At 37.4% G+C, this 12739-nt stretch overlaps 2 protein-coding genes across 6 annotated transcripts in view; one reads left to right on the forward strand and one right to left on the reverse strand.

Moving 5' to 3' along the window:
* Positions 1-12739, forward strand: part of LOC149623602 (TBC1 domain family member 2B-like) — a 100100-nt gene that overhangs the window by 27873 nt on the left and 59488 nt on the right. The window contains exon 13 of one of the 5 annotated variants that reach the window (XM_089852623.1): positions 6428-7155. The exons of the other annotated variants lie outside the window; for them this stretch is intronic. Within the exon in view, the coding sequence (XP_089708749.1) occupies positions 6428-6529 (102 nt within the window). The 3' untranslated portion in view covers positions 6530-7155. Of the gene's footprint in view, positions 1-6427; positions 7156-12739 lie in introns of those variants that run through there. 5 annotated transcript variants of the gene reach the window in all.
* The window catches only part of LOC149623603 (uncharacterized), a 69639-nt gene that overhangs the window by 18504 nt on the left and 38396 nt on the right, over positions 1-12739 (reverse strand). The gene's annotated exons all lie outside the window — the stretch shown is intronic.

Raw genomic sequence — 12739 nt, forward strand, 5'->3', positions numbered from 1 at the left:
AGTTTAACATTTATTTTTGGAACGCACTGTAGCCCTTTATTTTAGGGACACACTTAAGAACTGCAATTCATTATTGGGACAAATTTGTCCATGAAAGATGTTTTTTTTTGAACTCATTAAAGTCATTTATTAATTGTCCGTTATCGTTGGGACAGAACTCTTGCGGACTGTTTCAATTTGGCTCGACCACGCACTTTTCCCTTAGACGTTTAGTCTTTGTTTCCCGAATACTGACTGTGTAGATCCCTTGAGCAACGGTGAAGTTTTTGCCCCGAAAAGAAAGAAAAAAGGCAGAGTATAAAGAGTACGTAGAGAGTTAGAAAATGCAAATGCAAAAAAAGGAGTATCGTGGAAGAGGAAAGGGGAATAGAAATGATGGAGAAATATTCTTCAATGATCACCCAAAGTCTTCCTTTCACGGGTTCCTCGGAGTACACTATTTTATCGGCTCTCTTTTTTTCATGGCTCCGATACTTTTTGGATGAGAGAAATGTATTTTTCCTGGATATTTCTTTGTTCTTTCTTAAGGAAAAATTTCTATAAAAAAATCGAGAAATTCTTGGGATGATCCGTTTAAAGGGGATACTTTTGAAATGCCTAAAATTTATTCAGATGGGAATTCAGTGTATCGGAGATTTGACTTCAAAGACAAACGGAGTTTTGTGTCCAAGAAATAAATATCTTGATCCATAATCCATTATACCGTTGGCTTATTTTTGACCGCGTTAAGATAAGCGTATTATAATTTATGCGTATCATAAATTACTGAACGAGTTTCTAATCAGTTTTATAATATTAAAATTCAATCCCCATCCTTTTGATATTTATTTTTATCTTGAGAAATTTAATATAATCTTAATATTCATAGCAATATTCGCTTTATATACCTTGTTGAAAACTTCCAGCTCGGTATCTAGATTCTAGAAGCAGCGTATACGCATGGCATAGAGCATCTTCATTAATCTTTATGTCGTTTCCATCTTGGCCAATATCGTTCCCAACTCCAAACATTGGGAGTCCCTGGGTTCTCCACCAGGTCCTCCTCGGTCTCTTAATCCACGAGAGCCACCAGCGATCCACTATGAGGCGTATATACACCACCTTCATTTTAGGCGCCCCCTACCGGCTAAAGCTTAAAGAGGTACAAGGATAGTACCGCCTATCGCTAATCGTGACTAATTAGGGCTTCATGCAGCCTGTATTAAATAGTCTTATATTAAGGGCGGGGTACTAAGTACTAAGCGAGAGGATATATGCCACGTTTTCGCACCTCGATGCATGCCCTCCTCTCAATTGATCCTGATCGAATAATTCTTTAAAATTTTCACCTTTGAATTCTTCCATATTATACTCTTGCACACGCCGACGGCGTATATGGTCTTAACCCTGACCCCTCTAAAGGGTTGGTGACCCTACTTACTAAGGTCCACGCACTGCTATTAAAACTATTGTCTACAGGAGCGAAAACAAAGTTCCCGTAGCTCACTAGACCTTTCTTAGTGAAGATATGCCACCAGTCTACGTTTTTAAACGAAGTAAAAGAGACCGGTCAAGGAGACAAATAGTTAGAACCCAAAGTGTGTTTCCCAATTACGCAGTTCCTAGGAGATGAGCTACCTGATTCAAATCCAATCATAAATTGTACAAATATTGAGGAATTGGTTTGGTTCTGTTTGTTTTTCTTTGATGATGTACGGAGGAGCAAGCTACAAATCGACCATGCAGAAAGGACCATAAACATTTTACGGCGATAGATGGATTCTGTTTACACCCTTTAAGAAAATGTTCCCAAGATGGAATCTGCAGCTTAAGTCAGCGCCATGAGGAATGAAGAAACTTCATGTTAAAGTCTTGTCAGTAAACCTTTGAATCCGCGACGCCTTTAATGCTCTTTCGTCGTATACCGGCGTGCTATGCGTCGGAAGAGAGTCAAGATATGTATATGGGAGCCGAAGGAGGGAGAAGTGCATGCAGGGTTGGATCTTGGGAAGGGATTATTAATGAGACGTCGTGGAGAGATTGATAAAGCGTCTTTCGGCCCCCTTTAATGTCGGACCAATGCGCCCGAGTCAGCGATATACTCTCTTGGTCTGTAGAGCAAGGGCCCTTATATCCCTTTTGGAGCGAGCTCGCGGTCCCTCGCAGCGTGTCTTTTGAAATAAGGAGAGGGAATAGGGGATTAAACTAAATTAACACCCTTCTCGCTTTTCTTTACTTCCCCGGCCTGTTTTCGATAAATGGAAATTTTCAACACTTGAAAATTACCAGGTTTTGTGTAATTGGCTAAGGGTGTAAAACATCTACATACTCGATACCTTAGGCTTAAAGGAAAAGTTCAGCTAACCTTTAACCTTATATATACCTTTAATGTTAGGTAACCTTTTCATTTAAGTTATCGAGTTTCCATCTAAAACAAGAGTTTTCATTACTCTTGTTTGCGTTGTTGTTTTGTGTATAGATCATCCAAAGATGGTTCAATATTTCGCTTTGCAAATTGGAGCTATCCTATTATTATTATTATCCTGAAATTAATTAATTATGGAGCTATTCATTGATTAGAATCTTTGCTCAAATCTTAAGATTGTTTGGGAGTAAATTGTGAACAGACTATCTTAAGCCATTTAAAATTGATAGATTGCTTTGAACTCTTTACAATACTCCCCATATAGAACTATTGTAATTCAACAAAGAATACGTATAAACGAACTTTCTAAACGTAAATTATACAAGTTCTGCGGAAACTACACGAATTTATTCAAGTCTAACTGTCATTATAACTTCTGATGTGTTTTGTATAGTAGAGTTTTGGTCAACGGTTCAGAACCTATCATTGGTAGTCCATACCGAATTTGCATCGAGCTTAAATTTAACCTCGCCGAATTTGAAAGGCATTAGCGATATTACCGAAGCGTAAATCTAACATTGATTGAATTGCAAACTCCTGTAGGAGTAGACTTTACTTGGCTCATCCATTTCGGTGAGCAATTTAGCTATTGCGTGTAATGCCCTTTAAACGCGAGGGCAATTATTGACGCGTACATTACAGATCGAATCGGGCATTTGGTCTACTGGTTCCCGCCGCGAAGGCTTCCACCTCCTTCAAGCATAGGTTTATAAGATACGTTTCATAAGTCTGGCACATCCGTATTGCTAGAGACTTAAAGCTCGAGCTAGTTCAAGAACGACAATCGAGAATTCACCACACTCGGGTAATTTTGCTGGACTTAGTCTGTACTAAGCCTTTGACAGTGCCTCAGCAGACGTCGCTTTTGACTTAAGTCTCTTCATGACAAGCTCCAGTTTGTAACCAGTGACAAACTTATGGAACATATCTTATGAGGCCCTCGCGTGACGTAAATACGTCTCTCTCTCTTTCCCCTTTAACAAGAGGATTTTCATCTAAGCTGAGAGCCATTTCCTTCCCGCCTTGCGTAAGTTATCCTGAAACCTTTGTTAAATTCTGGTAAATCTGTATTGCGTGAGTCTAGGGCGAAAGGCTCTATGTGATGGAACTATACTGTCACTTGCTCTCTGTATTCGCCAATGCTATTCTAATTAGGAAAGGGAGTTGTGTTTATATTCGGAATTTAGAAATGACCAGACTGCCTTGTCGGAGGAATTTTTATACCTGTTTTGGGCTCCAGGGGTCAAGAGTTGAACCTTAGGATAGTTACTTGGTTGGTTGCTTGGTTAATGAGGAGGTTATAATATTACGTTGACCCCGGGGTTAATTAAATTTAAAAGTAATTATATCCCGTTTGCATTCGAGGAAAATGCTAATTTTCCGAGGTTTCTCTGATACTTTGAATACATTTTTCCTAATTGGCAACACGATCCCGGCCAGTTTGAGAACTAAATGTATAATATAAAGTGTACATCTAGGGCAAATATTAATTGTTTAGTGTTTACGACTGAATGAATGTTTAAATATATAATCACGTTCATAAAATATAATTAGGGTATTTTTTCTTTTAATCAAGCAAGACTGCAATGTATAAAGTGCAGAGCTGCGACAAGTCAGGGAAAACCTGGAAAAGTTAGGGTATTTCAAAATGGACCAAAGAGATCAGGGAAAAGTCAGGGAATTTAGCTAAAGTCGCTAAAATATCTAAGGCTCAAAAATCTAGCTGGTTGACTTTTTAAACGCCGTTTTTGTCGCGATGAAGTTTGATCAGACACCAAAATCGAATTGTTTTGCGTTAACTATTCAACAATGCGATTTAAACGCAATAGTTTAATTATATTTAAAACGGTGAAAATTGGGCCTAAAAAGTCAGGGAATTTGAATCGGAAAATTTCTTGACAACCCTGAATTGATAATTCCAAAATCTCTCGCGCTCTTTACCACTTTACTTTCTGTTAATTCTATTTACTTTTGATTATACAAGGGCAGCCAACTGAACTCGCGCTTTTTCAAAATTAAGAAAAATTTATCACAATTATTCACGGATAACGAGACAAGTGTACATTACACGTACTTAAATGCAAGGCATTGAAGAATGCGTGCAATGGCCATCATGTTACTAAACAAAATGATTAGAAGGGAAGTAGAGATAAAACTGCATCAATCACTCGATCCCCTATTCATTCCGGCTCAAGGGAGAAATAAGAAATAAATTGCGGGAGCCAAAGATACAAATGACTACCGCTTGGCTAAAATTAGAACTAACTCTTTTTTTTTTACCCCTCTCTTATCTTCGGATGAGGGGGAAAAAATTCCAAGGCGATGGGGATTAAATTAATGAAGAACAAATGATAAAGAAGAAGACTAGGATGAGAAGAAGAGAAGAAAAGAGATTGGAAGATGCTGCGAAAAAATAATGATGGGAAAATGCCTAAAAAAACGTTTGATCTCGCCATAGGATTTATTTTCCTAAAGTAGATAAATCAAAGCCCCTTTTTAAGAATGAACATTCGATACCAACAACCAACAAGAAGTCGCGTTTGTCGTCATTTCATGGAGGATGGATGAATTATTGACAGATATTTTCCTTCTGATGGTTTTTATTCACGTGTTGCAACTTAAATCGTTTTCTTTTGCACTTATTTTCATTTTCTCTGACTTTGGGTTTGGAAATTTAAAAAATGTTAGTAAGATATTCATTTTTAGTGTACATCCGGTTGGGTCAAACTGAATGGAAAGTGTCAAAGAACACATTGTTGACCATAAGAACACACCCTTTAATTTATGGCAGAACTTATCAGAAACATCCCAGTATTTACCTACAATTTTCTTATACCTTTCTTCGCAATGGAGAAAGGGACACTATAAGAGAAAAAACATTACAAGGAAAAAGAACATAAATGGACCATTTTCTCACGCTCTGGTGATGATTCTTGCAGTCCGAAAGAACTCAGTCGGACTGGAGCGCGTGGACAGAAGAATGTAGGTTGAATAAGAGCCCGAAGGAGAAGTAGTTTGGGTAGGGAATACGAGATATATAATCCGAAGCTAGAGCTCCAGTTGATCGATGATGGAAAGATAGTGGACCTCTGCCAGGGCATTTGTCACTAGCGAATCAAAGCTTCCGAAATAAGGACCCCCGGAAGAGTATATCCGAATGTACGAAATGGAAAAACTCCCCGGAATCTAAGTGAGAGTGATGCAATACTGTCCAAGTAACGCGGAACTCGGTAGGTTCCAAGCCAAACACTCTCCATTTTAGCAAAATTTAAGATAACCACTAGCTCGCCTGTAAGAATATGAGACTTAAAAATCCTCACAGATCACACTGTGTAATAAATGTTTCTAAATATATTTCAACTTTCGCTTTGACATGGCCTTTTGCGTACTGTTTACAAAATATGAGGTTGGCATACCAACAATGGAATTTACCGAGAACCCATATAAGACCTGAGAAACTTTGGTTTCTGTCAGTTCATATGGGGTAGTGGGTAAGCTTGCCAATATGACGATGATGGATAAGCGAACAGGGAATAGAGCACAGTGGGAAAATACTTGCAATCAGGGCTGGCCAATTCAATCTTTGAATGTTCTTAATTCATTTATGGGTTCTTTCCCATGCGGAATTTCCTTTGATATACGAATTTCGGGTGACATCGCATTTAAATCTAATCTAACGCATAGGTCGGTAAAGGGTTATGTTTTCCGAGTGAGGTCTTTGATATAAATTTCGTTATTATATTAATAACGGGTGGTTTTGTTTGATATAATTAATTTCACTACACGATTGCGTTTTTAGTCTACGTTTCAACCGATAGTTAACGCTATAGAATCGAACCACCGCTTGTGTTCGACGATCAAACCACTCAGCTATCCCGTATTACGTACTGTACATTATTATTTAACTAAGGGCTATCATTTTCTGAATCAAATTGAATCGAAATGGACCTTTTAAAGAAAGTTAGTAACATACGAACTAAAACCTAAGAAGCAAAATTTTTTTATCGCCTTATCGAACTATAGAATGGAAAGGAAATCGACCTGCTCCATGATTTAACGCTTTTTGGAATGGTGTATGACCCGTACAACCCGGGGGTTCAAGCTTTCCAAGGCGTGATGGGATGAAGATTAAAGGAAAACTGGGAGGATATAGAGTGAGAATCATTGTTACCTAAGACCACTACCAAAGGTTAATCTTATATATCCTTAGGACACTTTCTAGTCGCAGTGATATAGACAGGCGAGTATAGACCGCACGATTCTTGCGCTTTCTTCTGGAATTAACCCGATTAAATCTGCTCTTTTCCCCAACGCTGTGTGGAAAAAAGAAAAAAAAAATAAGTTGAGGGGCGACATAAGCAACTAGACGACATGAGGATACTTTTTCATCGCGTCCGTCCTGGTGTCACACCAGGAAGTTCGCCCCATTATTTAAGTTTTGTTAATGTTTCGCGGTTGATGGTCAGTTATCGCTATTTTCGTTTGGAAACGATTAATGAAAGAGTAGGCAGGAGTAATCATTCTAAATCCGTTATGTTGACTGGAAAGACACTTCTCGCTTTAATCTCATTTCTAAGCTGTACGATAAAGAATAACGAAACGTCAATATAACCGCAAACTTATTTTTTACGTGTATTTGATCGTGACGAGACAACCTTGTCTATTTAAGTAACTGAAAGAATGATACAGTTTCTCCTGACATTTCAGTCAAGGCTACATCAAACGATATCCGTCTGTTGTTACTAGTGTCAGGTGATACCAGTACGGTTTTGTTTAGTTTATAGTAGCGGGTATGTTTTTATGTAGCCCTGCTTTATGTAGTTTGCAAGGTAAAAGGCCATTGAGAGTGGTCCAAGAAGCCAGGTTTAAAGATAAGCTTTCAAAAAGCGTGGTTTTTGAAATATGGAGAGCTATTTTTTACCTGTTTTATTTTTTTTTACATCGGACGTTATTTTGACGGTTCTTCGATAACCTTTGTTTCGACTGAACGGTATATCGACTTTAGATGGTCTGGGTCAGTTTAAGCAATACATTTACTATAGGTAAGGTTTTAAAAAAAATGACTGCGTTGTTTTGACCCCACATTATTCAGACCAGAACAGAAATTTGGTTAAAGTTCAGCAGAAAAAGAAAAAGAAAGAAGGTGATCAGTTTGACCTCAACAACTCTGGTAGAAATATTTCGACTTTCTCAAAAGTACAAAAAGAAAAGAAAGGAAGAAAAAAATGAAAAATATTGTTCAGATTATACTTTGGCGTCATGGAAAAGATACTCGAAATCTCGGCGATGGGAAGGGGGGGGGAAGAGGGGGTGGAAATTTGAAATGTAAAACGCTTTGGACAGATAGATATACAAGGTCTTCCAGAAAGGGTGGTATAAATGAAGTACAGTGGGCGATTTTGAGTTTAAAATGTGATTTCTATGAAACTTTACCTAAAAAGTAACCGTTTACAAGTTACAATTGAAGTGTATTACGGATAACCCCCTTAGATTTAAGTTAGAAACAGAAAGTCAATACTAATTTAATTAAGAGGTCGTCCCTAAATCACTTAAATCGTAACTTGTAAACTGTTTGTTACCTTTTAGGCAAAATTTCTTAGAAATGTTTTGCAACTCAACATCACCCATATAATCCACTATGTTCCTTCAAGCATTTTTTCTTAATTAAATTTAAGGGGCTATCCGTAAAATACTAAGTACAACCTTAACTTGAAAACGGCGTCCCTTATGGTAAAATGTCATAGAAATTACATTTTCGACTCAAAATCGACCGAAGAACATCCATCAGCCCTAATTTTTGACAAACCTTTCAGAAACACCCTGTATATTTCAAGGAATACAAAGTGTATAGACCCCAGACTCCATATAGATATTTTTGAAGGCTTCTCGGATTTCTTTGAATTTTGATGGGCGCAGATTTCATTCCCACCTTGCCGCGCCTTTCGCTCCCTCGAGCCAAGGAAGAATTCCATTTGAATGTATAATAAGTTTCAAAGTCGTTACTCGCATGGCAACTCTTCTATTTGCAATGTGTGCCTAAGCCCCGTACATTCTCTTTTTTTTTTTCAACGAAAAGATAAAATAGTCCGATTTACTGTGTCATACCTCTACGCGTATAGATGCAGCGCTAACTAAATTGGATAGTTTTTGATTTTTATACGCCAACTAACCTATAGGTTAATAAGAAAGTTGCGATTAAATAACGTTAATATCTACGTGTGTGTTAGCGCCAATAGATTGATGAAAATTCATATTTAATATTAGTAAGAGCAGGGATAGATTTAATTTTAGAAGCAGGAATGGAGAACGGTTAGTATTTACTTCAGTCCGACTCATAGCCCAGTATAGAGTCCCTCCCTCCAACACGTAACGATAAGTTTAAATTATCTTATTGGCTCAGTTTTAAACTACGTTTTGATGAAGTTGCTGACGGGGACGGCGTAAAATACGTTATTTCTTTTTACCTCTGTTACTATGACCCGCCTCTTCTTTCATACCCCTCCGTCCCTTGGAAGGGGGTCCGGAAATTTGACGCGCGCCCACATTACTAACTCTGTTCTCCATTCCTACTTCTATAATTAAATCTATCTCTGGTAAGAGAATCATTAATTACATCGTTTTGAATAGTCTATCATCACGCACCCTTGAAAATTATACCTAGAATTATTTTCTGTTTTCATAGGAAATGCTCACACACTCTAATATATTAATTGAAATCCAACTCTGTTCTATTTGGATGTTGTTGTTATGTTTTACAAAGCCCGTGGTACATTTGTAATTAGGGGAAGCCATTAATTATGATTCGCGTCAGTAAATACTCGGAATTGAGAGAGAGAAGAGGAAGGCTTATAAGCTAACTGTAGGTTTCGGTTCTCAATTCCCGAAATTAACTATGAATTTCCCAAAACACTCGACCTTCCCTAAGGTGGGTATGCCTCAGGCGATTGCAATTGAAATGTGGGTTTATGTTTACTTCGATCGTTGTGGGCGGAGGTTCAAGTTGCACTATTTAAATACCTGTATTTCTACTCGCGTTTTTAAAAAATAAACTTTTGATTTTTATATCTTTTTCTTTTTAATCGAAACTTTAATCGCTTAAGTTATTTTAATTTTCTTAAGCGTATTAGGAACTGTTTGCGAAATGGAAACTTAAAAGATGTAGTAAAAGTCTTAAGTGCTTTGTAATGTTTTCACTCTGGCGCATTTTTCTTAGACATATGACTAGGAGGATTCATACCATTTACACAAGGAGACCTGGCTTTTGACTCCACCACTTAGTCTGGCCTCCTTGTGTAAATGTTATGAATCCATGGTCTGAAAACTATGTATAAGAAGCATTATTTTGTACTTAATTTTGGAGAAGGGGACTGGTGTTTGGTTTGGTTAGGTTAGGTTTCTCTGAAGATGCACTGAGCAAATTAAAGGCTAGGGTTGTATGATTTGAAATCCCAACTTCGAGGCAAAGGAGTTCTCGAACCTGAAGTTCCAATGAACCCTAGCTGCCATAGCCCCATTTTCATCAATCTTTAAATCAAACTGAGACGCTATAATATTTCAAGACTCGTTATATAAAGCAGCTTTAAGACTTTAAATTATCAAAGCGAAAGAATAATTTTATAAAAGTTGAAGAATAATGGATCCCTGAGCGAAAGTTTAGAGGTCGAAAAGTGAATTTTAAATGAAGATGAGTCGAGGCGACGGGAATTATCGCCTCTTTCGGATCTTCATCTCCTTGAAGTCTCGAGATGAAAATCTCTTCGGTCACTTTGATGAATGGAATGATTAAGACGCTGAGACACTCTTCAGAAAATGAGGACATGCTAAAGAGGATGAGGGATGGATAGGGGAAGACCAAGAGCGGAAGAGATGAAAGTGAATGATATTAATTGATCGCTAATTGGGACTGCGCGGGCCTACATTAAGAGACACCAAGGGAAATTAGAATTAGAGATATATAGGTTAAAAGTATACAAAGTCCAAAATTATATTAATTTTAGTAATGTAATATAATGTTTTAATTATTTTTTAAATTGGAATTACATTCGTTTCCAGTATGTGAAATTAAGGCTAATTATGAATTTAAAAATATGGTAATTAGATGTAATATGTATGTGGCAAAGCTTCTTCTAATTCAATACTCTTAATTCCCCGCAATTTCCTAGACTACTAGAGCTATACAGATAGAATTTATAGTATATGTATTATCTCAGACTCGCTTTCGTATGGAACATAAATGAAAATTAATTAAATTCTATCAGGGAACCCTTTTTTTTAATGTTAATTAGGTTCCTTTCAAGCCTTTAAAGTGAGTGTGAAAACCGAAATTAAGATTAAGGTAGATTATCCTCATTATTCAAACATTTCGTTCCGCCATTTAATTCTTAAATTATCTTTTAGATCATTAAGTTTTTGTCACAATGTGATATTTGTCGACTGAAACTCAAGTACTTTTACTTCAATATTAGTGAGAAAAAAATTATGATGACGTAATCAACTTCTTACTTCCGTTGTATAAAGAAAATTTTCGCTTTCTTTACAATTTTTTTCTCTCGTGTTTTCTGACCCGATTTATGAACAAACTTACGCAATCTTAAGCCAAGGTTTCCAGTCCACACACCAAAGAAAACTTACGTCGTCGTAATAGCGCTTGATTAAGCGAAATCATGTTCATTCTTGCGTATTTTACAAGCCTTTTTTCTTGGCCATCTTTTATGTTTTATCGCCAAGCTTCATCTTCCTTAATTTTTTTCAATTTCGCCATTGAACTCAACAATAAGTCGAGTTTTCCCCCTATCTCCATAATCTTTCCATCGCTTTAAAGGCTGGTTTTCACGGAGCGGTAGTCGAGGCAAAAGGTTGTTTGTTTTTTTTCGCGCCGCTAGGGAAGCGTTGTAATTTTCGACAACCAAAACTTTTCGCAGCCAATCATAGGCCTGGATTGTGTATTGTTATGAATAATGGAACGTCTAGACGCAAGTAGAATAATATACAGGGTGTTTCTGAAAAGTCCATCACAAATTAAGGGGCGTGTTTATGGGACCAAACTGAGCGGAAAGTACCAAAGAACATGGGGTGTACAACATTTTGTTACGGAGATATGGCCTTCCAAACATTCGCCCCTAAAACAAGGAAATATCCAAAAATGAGGAGTAACACTTAAGACCGACTAACCAGCTTGTTTAAAATTACTAGACAATTTCAATAGCCTTTAATCGAACAATTGATTTCTACCTTTACTAATCAGAAGCGTATAAATGAGTAGAAGTATGCCTACGGTGGTAATGTAAAATTAATCCCAAGTGACATGATGTTTCAAGATCTTCCCAGCACCAAGTAAAATGGTTCTGATTGAAGGGACTTTTATTAGCACAGCGTAAACAACGTTATTTTCAGGAATTAGTCCAAATGTCCACGGGCGGCATTACAAAAACGAGGCAGTCTTTCGAATGATACTTGGACATGTTGGAAGTTCCCTGGCTTGTTCCTGTTATCTCAAACCGTAAAAAGCTACGCAAATCTTCATCATCACGGACAACACTCTTGTACGTTAGGTATGACCTTGAGAAAACCTAAAAGGACAAACAGAATGTGGTTCATGCACGATGGTGCACCACCACATTTCAGCATCGCGGTCCGAAAACTTGTCAATAACATTTTCTTTGTGCATTAATCATGGCGTTTTATCTATGACACATGAAATACTTACTGAACGAAACAAATTAAAGTTTGTTCTTTTGTTTGGGACCACCTTTGTGGGCCATTAACGCCGAAACGTGGCTCTGCATTGTAATTGTTCTCTGGGCGAGTTTACTCTGTTGGAAACAAACAACACGCCCCTTAATTGGAGATGGGTTTTTCAAATACATTCGAGATGTCCTTTTAGGTTTTCTCAAGGTCATACCTAACGTACAAGAGTGTTGTCCGTGATGATGAAGATTTACGTAGCTTTTTACGGTTTGAGATAACAGGAACAAGCCAGGGATCTTCCAACATGTCCAAGTATCATTCGAAAGACTGCCTCGTTTTTGTAATGCCGCCCGTGGACATTTGGACTAATTCCTGAAAATAACGTTGTTTACGCTGTGCTAATAAAAGTCCCTTCAATCAGAACCATTTTACTTGGTGCTGGGAAGATCTTGAAACATCATGTCACTTGGGATTAATTTTACATTACCACCGTAGGCATACTTCTACTCATTTATACGCTTCTGATTAGTAAAGGTAGAAATCAATTGTTCGATTAAAGGCTATTGAAATTGTCTAGTAATTTTAAACAAGCTGGTTAGTCGGTCTTAAGTGTTACTCCTCATTTTTGGATATTTCCTTGTTTTAGGG

This window comes from Phalangium opilio, unplaced genomic scaffold (genome assembly GCF_054372755.1).
Source record: "Phalangium opilio isolate 3A_F unplaced genomic scaffold, DU_Popi_V2 ptg000113l_1, whole genome shotgun sequence".
Classification (NCBI taxonomy): Eukaryota; Metazoa; Arthropoda; class Arachnida; order Opiliones; family Phalangiidae; genus Phalangium; species Phalangium opilio.